The sequence below is a fragment of the Pagrus major genome, chromosome 7 (genome assembly GCF_040436345.1).
Source record: "Pagrus major chromosome 7, Pma_NU_1.0".
Taxonomy (NCBI): domain Eukaryota; kingdom Metazoa; phylum Chordata; class Actinopteri; order Spariformes; family Sparidae; genus Pagrus; species Pagrus major.
Genome location: NC_133221.1, coordinates 20727257 through 20741527, shown reverse-complemented (window position 1 = coordinate 20741527; position 14271 = coordinate 20727257). Strand labels below are relative to the sequence as shown.

Sequence of the window (14271 nt, the reverse complement as noted above, 5' to 3'; positions counted from 1 at the left end):
ATTGCCCGTCATTGTTTTTTCCAATGAATGAAATTAACACTCACCTTAAGTTGGGTGATTAACTGCATGGCTGTCAAATCTTCCAACATGGACTTTCTCTTGGTGAGTTTCATTTAAGATGTCGCGTTTGTTTCAGGGATGCTTTCACTTAGTTTCTGTGTGTGGTTTCTTTAATATCATCTCTCATGTGGTAACAGAATCTCTGTCATAGTAAGTAACCAAACAAACATACAGTATGTCTCATTTCTCATCTCTCATTTACGAGACAAGGTTGGATTGTTTTCATTTTAGATGCTTAATATTTTTTAGAAACTTGTTCTCTGTATGTTTCATGGGTGACTGGATCACATTGAGCATCGGCCACTCTAGAGGCTGAAATGCCACCAACTATGTTGAGTACTGTGCGAGAGACATACAGTTTGTAAATACAATCTCAATGTTGTGGTTTCAGTTTTAAGAGTTAGGATTAAGACATAACTTGTTGGTTCTTATTTTCTTCTAATAAATTTGATTGAACGTCTACTTATGATCATTTATGTTATTCTTTAATAAACAGATTATTTTCTCAATTAAACTTGATTTGTAGAATGTCAGTGAGCAGGATTCCCAGAGTCCAGGGTGACATCTTCAGATGTGTTGCTTTGTCCCACAATCTTTTGTTGCTGGCTAACAGATTTAACTCTGTAAAAAAGGTGATTTTTCCAAAGGTTTTTGTTTCAGTCAATACCAATATGTATACAAATGTCACTGTTCAAAGAGGTAATTAACATTACATATGAAATTAAAAGTTGGTCCAAAGTTGGAACGTTTTTTTGGAAGGCAGAAGGAAGATGGAGGGTCTGCATTATAGGGGCAGCCAACATCTGTGAGCTGGTGTTTTGTGTCCATTGGGGGGGGTGGCTGAAGAAATCAGTATTATGTGCCCTGCTGCCACTGACATTGTCTGTGGGCCTCTTAAGATCTTGGGCCTGTCTAGGATTCATTTGAATTGTGAGCTGCCCTTTGTTAAAGCTAACATTTCTGATTAATCTCTCTTTCCTGGCTCCCTCATTGTCTCAGCTATCCAACTGTGGGTTAGAAAAGGTGTGTGTGACCTGTGTTTTTGAGGCACAGTGTGGCAGAGTTATTGATCCCAACCCTCTGGGCCACATTCAAATTATAACCTACCTAATATTTGAATATACGTACACATATATTTGAAGCTTGATATCAAAGGTGTATGAAAATGATAAAGGAGAAGATGTTGTATTGAACCATGTTTCTGGTACATTTGTACTTTTGTAATGGCAGCTGTGGTGTCAAAGTGTCAGGCCTGTTGATATGTGAGCGTCTTCCTCCATCTCAGATCATCAAACCTCTTCTTTTGTTTCAGGTTTTCCCACTGATACTTGCTGTCCTTTCCACTGGCCAGAGTAACGCTCAGGTGACCAGTTCATTGTGCCAGTCCAGTCCAGTGTGCCCAGCTGGTAAGTTATAACAAGGAACTGTCAGTGTTGGCCTTGTGTTGTGCAGTTACAGAGGGATTATTACATGTTAACTCATTCTCTTTCTCCTTGTCTCTACTGTTTCCCAGGATATCATAGAGTTAAAGATCAAGATAAATGTGCGGATAATCCGTATAGATGTGAAATATGTGAAAATAACACATTCACAGCAGTACCAAACACTGCACTGAAATGCATTAGGTGTGGCTCCTGTGGACGTAAGTATCTTGTTCAAATACAACCCAGTCACCAGAATAAATGTTAGCTTTGATACGTTTCTGCAAACCACAGATATGTTGAAACTTTACGTATCTATTTCATGTTGTGACAACGCTGTTGTTCGAGGTCTGGTTAGGTTTAGGCACATAAAACAGTGGGTTAAGGTTAGGAAAATATTAAGTTTTGGCTCAAAATACCTGGTTTTATTGCCACAAACTTGGCTGGAAAATGTTGTCTCATTAAACATTTTGTTTTGTTTCCACTTGAACACTTAAAGCGAACAGTGGTTTCAAAAGGTCTCTTTCTTGGAAGCTGTCACTCTTAGCTTTCATGCAATCACCATGATACATATAAAATGCACTATTTAAAGTTTTTCCTCACTTGAACTGAGGGTCTAAGGACAGAGGATGTTGTTCACTGTACAGTTTATAAAGCCTACTGAGGCAATGTGGATTTGAGTTTGGGCTATATAAATAAAGTTGATTTGATTTGATTTGAGGATTATTTTGGTGACTGAGCTGTCAATATCATTAATTGGGTGGGATGATAGAAACTGATTACTGTAAGTACATAATTATTACTGTCAGCTTGTAGGATAGCGTGTACTTCTTGACAAGATTAATTATCATCCTGTGTTGCTACTCTGATGAAGACAGTACTTTGTTCCATGAAGGCAACATGTGAATTTAGCAGTGGCAGTGGCATTCACATTTTAACTCCACGTTAACTTCAGCATACCTCCATTGTGACTCCAGGTTAATATCAGGTTAATTGCAGATTAATTCCAGGTTAACTTCAACTTGTCTCCAGGTTAACTTAACTTAACTTCAGGTCAACTTTATCTAAACTCCAGGTTAACTCCATCTTAACTTTAGGTTAACTCCAGAGTAGCTTAATCTGAACCCCAGGTTAACTTAATTTTAATTACAGGTTAACTTTAGTTTAACTTCAGGTTAACTCCATCATAATGCCAGGTTAACTCCAGGTTAATTTCAGGTTAACTTTAGGTTAACTTAATCTGAATTTACTGATGCAATGTGAAAATTTCACATTTTTTTTATCAATTAGTAATTTCATCATTTCCCTTTTTTGTACAGTATGAAATTGTGTAGTCAGTTGAGGACTTTGAGCTAATGCTGTGCTGAAACAGAAACACTGTGTTTTGATTTCCCCTCAGATTATGAGATGGAAAAAGAGCCCTGTTTATATAATAGGGATGTGGAATGTGACTGTAAAAAGGGCTTCTACAGTAAAAGCGGTTACCACCACAGAAAGGATTGCCAGCCGTGCCCCCATGAACATCACAATGGTGGAGGTAAATCAAATCAAGTTCAACATCGAGATTGGTATTTACAACTACCATTTTGGAAAATTTGACAATTTTTGTTAAACACCCACAATAGAAAGCCCCAGAGATCTTGAGTTCTCACCATCACCCTCATGTTTTCTTTTAGGGGCTGGCGATGACTCCGTGAAGTGGCAAAGGTGGGAGATCTTACAATATGAGAGATGGATTTTTTAGTTTTTTTAGAAATCAGAAAAAATACATCTGCATACCGTGGGAAAGTATTACTTTTTGCGCTATGCAATTACGGTATGTTTTGCCTTTTAGTAATTATTTAAGTGTCTGATATTTTATCATCACTATCCCTATATCTTTCTACTTTTCTTAGCTGCTATATTTACCTATTTCTGCGTAACCCTTTAGGTGTTAATTGCCTCCTTTTTGATTAACTTTATGAATTTTATATTGATGTAGAGGTATCGAGAAGTAGATTCGATATGTTTTTCATATAATATTTGTTTCTATTTCTTTTGAAAAGGCTCCTCTATGATCTGACCTCTTTAGCATGGGATCAGCTTGATTTTGAATGACGCAGAGTAATGACTGTGTTTGTGTGAAACGTAGCGGATTAATCTGTTGGTCCATCTGAAAATTAAAATGCAATTATTCAGACAATTGATTCCAGTTAGTATGAACAAGAGGAATGATTACAACGAGCAAAAACTGTTCAATCTTCATATGTGTATCATTGTTTTAAACCTGAACCTGAACCTGCCCTTAAATATATGGATAAATATATTGTCAGATTCCACTGTTGTCAATATTAGCCTCTCCTTTTTTTCAGATGTTTGGAAGAACCTGAATGCCAGAGGAAATGTATTCCTCTATCTTCTACAATTCCAAATCCAACTATAACCTCCTTTGAAACTCCATCTGCAACTACAACGACAGCTTCAGCTATAAGCACTTCAGCTTCAAACAGCACGGATCCTGTCAAAACTCCAGTTCCACCTTCCTGTTAGTTCTAAATATTTACTATAAATATGTAACAAGTAAAATGACTTAATAACTCACTGGTCTCTGGTTTTCTAGTTAATGACTCATATGCCCTTCACACTGATATTTTATTAAGTATAACACCGCCTGATTGTTTCCCTTTGTGCTACTGCACCATGTGTGGTTATCTGGCGGATCACTCATGTTTACAATATCAAACATTTTCAGACAGTTAGAACTGATGATGGTGGTGGGATGACATCAGTGTTTTTTTTTTTCTGTCCACAGCAGCGTACCCATCATTCTGGCTGTTTCTTGCAGTGCTTGTGGCGATATTTCTGGCACTCTCTTTGCTCCTGCTGCTCTTCACCAGGAACCCTTGTCCCTGCTGGCGTGTGAACAAAGCTCTGGAGCCGCCCGTCGAGGATCCCATATTCAGCGGTACACACAACCCAAAGATATTCAGTCTAAAGTCATGGAGACATAAACACAGCTGAAAATATTCACATTGAGATTAAAAGAAGCTGGAATGAGTGAAGTTTGACTTTTTTTGTAAAAAATTACTCAAACTGATTAATCAATTTAATAGTTGAAAACTAATCAATTAATTGTGCAGCTTTACTGTTCTTAAGTACAGTATTTGGGTACTTCAACCCCTACCTCACTATATCTCAGAGGCACATATTGTACTTTTTTACCCTTCCACATTTATTTGACAGCTTCAATTACAGCTTACTGTTATAATGAATATTTTACATACAAAACATACTACCCAAAAGTACATACTACTTTTACTTTAGTAAAGTGACATGGGTGGCTACATACTGGTGCTTAATTGATCAAAACTCCAGTCTTTTCTATATAAATATACTGAATCTATAAAACTAAGTAATCAAATATCTTAAATATTTAAAATCTTGCGTAGTTTCTTTTGTAAATACACATCAGGTGACACAAAACAACCAAAAATAAACCCTCATGTATGATTCCGAATGTGTGTACGAGTTTATTTATTGCCTCAGAAAGTATCTCTATGGTATTAGACAAAAAAATTCCTTTCACAGAAATTTAACCTGAATTTCTCTTTTTAGAATGTGTTTTCTCGGCTGAACAAGCAGGAAGCTGACTGATAATATCTGCTTTCTTCCTAATAGACCAACGCAGTCATCAAGGCAGCAGCCCGACCACACTGGTTTGTATTCAGTTTCATGCATTTTGTGTTTTGTTGGAGATAGAGATCTAGATTGGATCTGTACTGTAGGTGGACGACCAAATGGCCTTGTGAGAAAAAGCCCAAACAAATGCGTAAATGTAAATTGTGATAAAAGCAAAGGTGACACGCTGAGGGCTATTTGTAGTTAAATTGATTTAAATTTAAAGCTTTAATAAATTATTAAGGTGATTTGCTGTCTTTAACAAGTTGGTTGCAACAAAGATTTGTATCTCCTCTTTCTTGTTTGTCCTTTTAAAGATATTAAACATATCAGAGGAAACTCCCATGATGCCTCTCAGTCAGAGTCCAGCCCCATCAGAATATCCAGCCCACATTGGCCCCGTACTGCTGGACACTGAACACAAAGGTAAGAGATGGCAGCTGAGATGCACAGCCTGTATTCACTATATTATGTTTGACATCTTTGTTTCGCTCTACCATTGGTGCAGGAGGCGAATTTCTTTGTTAATATTTTGTCTGATAACACATTTCAGCAGTAGAATACAGGTGAAAGAGGCGGTTGTACTACTTGCATTGTCGTATAAAACAAAGTGAGATATGGCTTGTTAAAAAAGGCCAACAATAGACCGACCTATTTATTATCAAAAGTGCTCACTAACATAATATTGAACCTAAAAAGTATCACTTCACACTTAAAAATGAAGGCCAATCATCATCTCATCATGATATCTACTACTAATAATAATAATAATAATAACACTGTAAACAGCACCACAGCATAATAACAGAGAAAGGAAACTTGTATGAGAGGCAGCTCAGCGGTGTTATGATCTATTCTGAATCGAGCAGTGATGAAATCCCACCCTATAAACAGTTTCGATACTGTGGTAAGATGTGAAGCCACTCACGTGTTTAGTTATCATTTCCTCATGAAAGTAAGAAACTACTTTCTCTGCTTCTGTAAAAAAAAACACAACAAACAAACGTACAAAAAAAATGTGTGAAATAGGTCCACAGGATTGTCATGAGTGTGAAACTGGTTTTTAATGTGGGCTGAATCTGCACCAGAGCTACAGACAAACTAGTCATCTGAGGGACGGAGGGAAGAACTGTCTCAAACGCCTATTTGATAAAAAGAAGTAAGAGGGGGAGTTACAATATAAATTTAGCTACGGCAAGAAAAAAGTGGGCAGCATGTCACCGTTAGTAACCGCTAACTGCTGCTAACTGTAGCTGCCGTTAGTTAGTAAGCTCAGTTAACCATGCAGCTAGTGGTCGTATTAGTTGACTAATTAGCAAACTTGGAGCTCAGAGCAGAGTTGCTGTTGTTACTATCAGACTGTCACCTCTTGAGGTATAAAGTGGCAAATCTTTGAAAGATCAGATACATCCGTTTAAGGGAATAGTGCATTCAAATGTCTGGGGTCATATCTTACGCGGAATTAGTCACAAACATCTTGTGATTTTTATCAGCCCTTTGTATGACGCTGGTGTTGTCACCGGCTCAAAAACACAAGAACAAATCTTTTACCATAATAACTTTGTTTCCTTCTGCACCACAGAAATATTTTTCTTTATTGCCCAAAGTCACGCAGTCACTGCGGCAAAGCTTTGAGACTCCCTGCATATTTTATTTAGAAATTAAATAAAGGTGCTTTAAGGAGCAGTGTGTTTAATTTTTTGAAAGGTGTATAATTGTTTAACTACTAACTACATATTGTATGAAGCTAAATGAAGTTATGATAAATAATATACACATTATTAAGCTTTTTTATGTTAGAATTTGGATTATTTAAAATTAATTGTCAGAAGGTAGGTCTAATAGGAAAATAGGTCTAAGCACCACACATTGACCTTTAGAGCTCCCATTATCGACATGTCATCATACTTGGGAACAATGTGAAGCAGAAGCTCTGACACTTCTTTGATAAAACCTGGAGAAAAGGAGGGGCTGAGTTGGGAAATCAGGAACTTATTTGTATGTATGCTTGCACGCACAAAGTCTATCTGGTTTTCTGGTCGCTAGTCATCATGCCACTCATGCCAAATGTCTTGTGAAGAAGAGAAACAAAAAAATGTCATGGTGACACTTCACCGCCATCTGATTACTGTTGTGGTATACTGTCTTCAGCTGCAGCGTCTTCACACTCAGAGCAGCAGCCTTTTCATCTACACTTGTTCAGCACGCTTACTTATCACTGATCAGCCATTTGGACCACAGTGTGGAGGTGGAAACTGGGAAACAGGACGCCCTCACTCTTTCGCATCAGTCAGCAATTCAACATGAGGGGAAATGGCAAATCAGATAATGAGTGCATGTCGACTAAACTGCGAACTATTTGCATCCTAGTACACCATGTTTGAACTGGAGTTCACAAAGATTTTCCACTGTCTTTTTAACCTTTCACTTGCTCATTCTGAGAATCCATTTGACTTGATTAGTTTCCCATATTGTTAAAAAGAAATTACAGTAGATCAATGCTTCACTATCAGGCAACTAGTGAATTCAATCATTCACTAGTTGCCTGATACTGCCCTGTGTTGCCAGGCTTATGTCTGAAGCCTAAAATATAACTGCTCTTCCTGGTGTTTGTGATGTCATGTTGTAGTGTCTGCCATGTGTGGCTGAGCTGAAAACCCCCTTGTGGTCGTAGTGTTCCAAGCACTGTGGTTGTCTTGTTCTTGTCTGTAAGGTAAAGGTTGGTAGTTGTCTGCTTGACTTGTACTGCACATTGTGTGCCGAGGATTTTTATCAGGTGGACGCATCATAACAAACCTGCATCCAAGTGACGTAATACTTGTGTTATCGACTGTCATGTTCCTTGTGTTGTTCCGGCTCATATTGAGTGTAGAGGTGCAATGATTCATCAATTAATTAATTAGTTGTCGACTATTATATAATCACCAACTATTTTGATGACTAATTAATTGGTTTGAGTATTTGTAGTATACAAAATTCTCCTCTTTGACAGTAAACTAAATATATTTGGGTTGTGGACAAATCAGTACATTTGAGGACGTCATCTTGGGCTGAAAACACTGATCGACATTTTCCTCTATTTTATAGACCAAACAAGTCGTAATAAGAAAATAAAATAGGATAAGAGAAAACAGTACTAAAGAAGATAGCAGAAAATAGTGTTACTAAAAAAGGCATCAAAAGGCTTATCAACACTTACATTTTCACAAAATGCAATAGAAAACACAACTAAATAAATATAAAAATAGTCTGCATGCATTTACACATACAGTTATCCGGAACAGATGTAGCTCAATGTCCAGGTTGAAAGTGAAGTCACTGAGTAGAAATCTTGAGTCTTCCCACAGGTAGTAGTAGAGCAGCTGTTATTTTCCACATGTGATTCAGACTTAATTCTCCTCTTTAAAAAAATCCCCACCGAAAATCATCTCAGGATGACGCTGCTGTTATTCTGTATTTCCTTGATGTCAACCTATCCCCTGGAAAGACCAAAACCAGCAATGTGTCAGTCCTTTTCTCAGTTCTTTCCTCCTTGGTAGTGTTGGGTTCCTACCCACTCAGATCCAGTGGTTGCTCCTGAAAATGTTAACCTCAAAAATCAAATTGGCACAAATATTTAGTTTTACTTTTAATAGTTTTAAAAGACTATTTCCCTATAACAGCTGGGCACAGTAATTCTCAAGAAATGTTGCGCAAACCGTCGGATGAATAAGTGAACAATGACTAATTGAGGAACATGTCAGCAAATTCTTCAGTGTGGCTCTTTTGTGTGTTTTCTGGATAACAATGGAACTCTATGATGATAAGAAAAACAAAGATGGACGTCATACTTGTCCTTTAATTGAATACTTGGTGTTACCCCTCAACCTAATAACCAGAATAGATGTTAACTAAGAACGTTTCTGCAAAACTACAGATAGGTTAAAAGCCTTGTTGAGTGTAATAACACCACCTCCATCCCCTCCACCTCCTGACGTGAATGTCAACTAATAAGCATTTAATGCTGACGTGATATGCCACATTTGCAACAAATGTCAACCATGGGCGTATATTTGGTTTGCAGATATGTTTACTGCTAACAATATATCCTGGCAACTGGACTGTACCTCTAGAAGTTAAAGCAACTAGAGGGAAGATGAAACCTTTGACAGGTGACCAAATGAAACACACGGCTACCTTGTGTAAAATTACAGATTTCTCTGGTTTTGAACATTGTTGGTAACATTTGTGATAGTACAGAAATCAACAAAATAACAAAGGTCTAGTTATTCTTAGACATTTTAATGCGGATATGTTATATATTATGCCTTCAAGAGCACCTGAATCTTTTCACATTGAATCTCGTAATGAATCTCACATGATTTGCCTAAGTGCCTCTGCACTATTTCTGTATCTTGCTTTAGTTTAGCTTGAATCTGGTTTACAGGTGGCCAAAAAACAAGCCAAAAACATAACATTCAACTGTACATTGAATCATAAATGGAAAAATGTGACATTTGAAAGCACAAAACAGTTTAATCTGAATGTGGTTAACATCACTTGATCTTTTCCACCACATAGTTCTGCTTTTACACATCCATTGTCCTCTGACTGCCTGCCTCTCTCCCTCCAGCTGCCAGACAAGGGGAGCCATTGGAGCACTGGCCGGCCATTGTCCTCTATGCGATTATCAAGGAGGTGCCTTTGCGTCGGTGGAAGGAGTTCTTGCGTCTGCTCTCAGTGGCTGACCAGCAGCTGGAGCGGGTGGAGCTGGAGGCCGGTTTGGGTCTGGGCTCCATGGAGAGGCAGTACCAGATGCTGAGGCTGTGGAGCCAACGCTCCACCTCGAGCCTGAACGATGTCTTCTCTGCCTTGCACTACATGGATTTATCTGGCTGTGCTCAGCTGCTGCAGGAGAACCTGGAGAAGCTGCAGTGAAGACCTGAACTGAAGCAAGGTTGCACAGACCATGGGGCAATGCAGGACACCTGAGGCTACACCTGGGGACACAAGTACCACACTATCATACAACGGGAAGCATCTGTGCTTCAGCCTTGGATGCCAGAAACTAAAAGTACCTGGAAAAGATGTCTCTAACTGTAGCTTCTACATGGTGTAGCCGCATACTGCAATTGGGCCACAAATGACTCATAATACAGATGTACATTACCGTAAATGTCATCATGGAGCACTGTGGAGATCCTGATAGGCCCAACTACAATTGGAATATTTCCTTTTATCTTTTAATGGGTCAGTATTGTCAAATACACTCAAGGCAAGTGTATAATATTTCCTCTCTTCAGTTTTTATTGACTTGAACTTTATTTACCTCCAAACTGACACATGAAATGCAGAATGTGCATCTACAAAATACTGAATTTGTTGCAGTGAAGTCAGCTGTGGAACTGGAGCTTGGATTATTGAGTGATTTCCTCAAAAGCATGTGAACACAGCTTGTTTAACAAGGACACTGTGGTCTGTTAACACTCAGGCAGAACTCTAGTAATATATAAAAATATTTTTTTAAATAAGGAAGGGGAATCCCCTTCCATTTGCTTTACTTTCAAAACACCCTTTAGCACACCAGACCTTCTCGTGTGGCATTTCTTAAAGGCCAACAGTTGAGGGTTGTGGTTTTACAGCACAGTGCTGAAATTCAAATGAATGTGTATGTGTGTGAAGAATATGCAGGAAGTGGTGAAGAGGAAGAAAAACTTCCTTGTTTGAATTCTAAAGAAATTGGTGCTCATAAAAAACTATTCTTCTTCTTGAGTATTTAAACTTTGTAAACATGTCAGTGTACAGCTATGATGTGTGAGCAGTGCTGCTGTGGATCATTTCACCACATCTGACATTTGCTTAATTTTTTTGACATGAAAGCCATGTGGTACAACAATTCAGCCACTGGTTCTTAATGCACACCCTCACAAGGGAAACAACTGAAATCCCCCTAGGAGGTCAGGTTGTCAGTTTCTTGCAAAGAAATGGTGTCAGTATTCAGTAGGCTGGGTGTTTCCTCACCACACATATTCCATCCAAACTGATGGTTTCCTGTAGTGAGGCTGAGGTATCTCACTTTGAGAGTTTTATGTGTCACTTCACTTACTGACGGTAAAGAAGTTGGACTTTCCAATTAATGGACTTTATAATGACTTTTTTAATATGAATCTAGGTCTGTTGTTTTGTCTTTGGGCCTTGAGACGTGTGTGTGTGTGTATATAACTTATAATTATTGTTTTTCATTTTCTGAAACTACTTATGGATATTTTCATATTTTAGTGAAATCAATGAGTGAATTTTCATAATCCCACATGGTTTAAAAGGGTGACTGGAGTCACCTATGGAACAATTGTACTGTAACTGTAAGACACTGTACTGTAAGAGCCTTAGAAGTTGTTCAGACCTGGTATCAACATATGTCCTGAGTGATCCAATCACAAGAGGATAGCTGTGTACAGGTGTGAACACAACCCGAAGATACATTGAGAACACTTCAGACAACATTCAGAGATGGTCTGCGACAGTGTGTACACTCATGTGGTCTGGGCCACACTGAAGGACCATCTACTCACCTGATGTCCTCCGACGCAACAAGGAGAAGCCACAACAACAATCATAATGGATTACACACTTTGATGTAGTTCACTGTAATGTAAATGACCTTTTGGGGCTCTCTTTACCTTCCACTGTTAGCCCTGGATGTTTGTGATCACAGTCTGTGTTAACTGATCTATATGTCCCCAGAATCCCTTAATAAATCATGTGATTCTGAAAACTGTTGAGTGATGTGAAACTTCACACAGTATGTCATGAATAACATTCCCTGGCCACCAGGTGGGAGTGTTGGCTGAGTGTTTGAACAGCAGCAGCTGGTGTGCAGTTCTGAGCTCAGGACCCCATACAAAGAAAATGTATGCAGGGTGCTTGAGGAGCTTTTATTCTTGAGGTGGATTAGACCAATCTCATGAATTGCAAATTCTGGTTCAGCACAAAGAACAGCTGTCCTACATTGTCCATATTCCCTGAATAGAAAATAAACAGAACACAGAGGAACATTTTATCATATTCACATTATACACATACAGCAATATTCACCTGATTTTTTTTGTTGCATCGTATAAACACATGTTGGTTGCTGCCAAGAAGCTCTTAGTTTTAATGATATAAGTATTGTTTTTTACAACTGTGCATGAATGCAGCATTTTGACAACATTTCCATATGTACATTTAAAAAACCCCAAAATGTTTTCTTATATTTGTTCTGTCTAATCTATTAATGTGCTTCAATGTTTCTATATTTTAGTTAGCCTCTTTGTAAAAATGTGTATGGGGAAAATAATGAACGCAAGGTAGGTACTTAAATGACCTGTTGTCACTCTCACAACAATTCCTCTCCCTGTCAGCATTCTTGGAAGCAACATCCGTCGAGTTTCATCTGTGTGAACGTAAAGGAACAGATTTAATCAACATTTATGTGACAGGGAACTTTGAGCTTTGAGCTCGCTGTCCCACTCGCCTGTGTTGTGGTCTTCCTATGAGCACGAGCGCGAGTGGTTTCCATTGGCAACCGGACCAGAACAACAGCTCGTGCGTCGGGACCGTCCCGACAGCAGAAGGGACAGAGGAGCGGCTCACTGTGATGAGAAGCTAGCTGCGGTTCATTTGTCCTTATCTTGGTGATATTTCTGTGTCTTTCCCCCTAACTGTTACAGACTTCAAAAAGTTCGCTTTTGTTGTATAAGAGGACACACCGCGTTGCCCCGGAAACGACGAGAGGTGTTAAATTACAAAAATGGGTCGCAGGTTGTCGGTTGTCGGGACGTTCAGTAGCTAACAGAACATGAGCGGACACCGACCGCACCGGTGAGTTGTTTCCTTACTTAGAAAGGTTTTACGTAGGTTTTGTTCAAGTTTTGGTGCTGTTGTTGACAACAAAAGCTGAAGGAGCAGGTGGGTGAACCATGGGCCAGAGAAAGCAAGAAGCCCTCTCCTCACAGGGGGCTGATGTAAGCTTACAGTGTGCAAGAAATAGGCATTAAAGAGGCACTGTGTCGTTTTGGAGAAGAAATTCAAACTCAAAATTTGTATATTTAACATTTGAATGAGGTAATAATACAAACTCAGAAATATTTATTTTTTCCATAACTGAATGAACAAGTGGCTCTCGGAGGAAAATAAGGTCCCCAGAATGCTGTTTGAAGCTAGAAAGGTGGCAGGGTCCACCACATATAAACAAAGTGAAAGATTATGAAATTGTGTTGCGCTTTAAGGTCAGTTCGTTTATTTAGTTTATTCAGTCATGCAAACAAAGAGTTTATTTGGTTTCTTTAGGCATAAAAAATCAGTCAGTGAAGATTTTTTTTGCATCTCCCCAAAACTACTTAGTGCACCTTTAATTTGACTAATTCTAGCAGTAGTAGATCAGAGTATTTTCACTTGTAGTGTTTCTCTGTTATACAGTTAAGTTACAGTGCACTAGAGTTTTTGCTCCTTAAATTTGATAAATATTGGAGTAAGTTGCTTAAAATTTCAGCAATATTTAATGTCAACACTGAACATTGTAAAGAAAAAAAAGCTATATATAAACATAAGGTTAAAGCAATTCCATAAAGGTTAATTTCTTTTTTCTTTTCTTTTTTTACAACACTTATTTAAAGCAGATTGAGACTTTCAAACATGCTTGACAGCTTGTAATTAACACTTAATTAGCCTACTTTTAGTATTAGTATTAACAAAAGACCATACAACTGCTGCTAAATAGGTAGACCCAGTTGTATCAGTATCTTACTTACAGTATAGTACATTACAGTATTGCATTTGTACTGTATATGTAACTTTATTGTATTTGTTCTTTTCTTTTTTCTTTTCTTTTCTTTTCTTTCCTATCTTTTCTTTTTTAGCATTAACTTTTGAAAAGCCTCCCATGGACAGGTGTTTTAAAATAGCATCTTGCTGTAAACACTAAGTGCGGTGCCCCTTGGGCTTGTGTATGGTTGTATGTTGCAGCATGCATGTCACTGTTATGTCCATGTAAAATAAATAAACTAAACTAAACTACAGTAAAAAAGTGTCACAAAACACCAGTTCCACAATGGGCCAAATATCAGCCCAAAAAGTGATATTGAACAAGATAATAATCACACAAAATATGGCT

At 38.2% G+C, this 14271-nt stretch overlaps 1 protein-coding gene across 1 annotated transcript; it reads left to right on the top strand.

The window, feature by feature from the left end:
• The first annotated feature begins 1255 nt into the window (after positions 1-1255).
• Positions 1256-11852, top strand: LOC140999415 (tumor necrosis factor receptor superfamily member 1A). The gene is made up of 9 exons (XM_073469785.1): positions 1256-1264; positions 1373-1466; positions 2881-3018; positions 3158-3188; positions 3833-4005; positions 4273-4425; positions 5139-5176; positions 5456-5564; positions 9751-11852. The coding sequence occupies exons 1-9, from the start codon at positions 1256-1258 to the stop codon at positions 10053-10055; spliced, it is 1050 nt and encodes a 349-aa protein (XP_073325886.1). The 3' UTR covers positions 10056-11852.
• The last annotated feature ends 2419 nt before the right edge of the window (positions 11853-14271 follow it).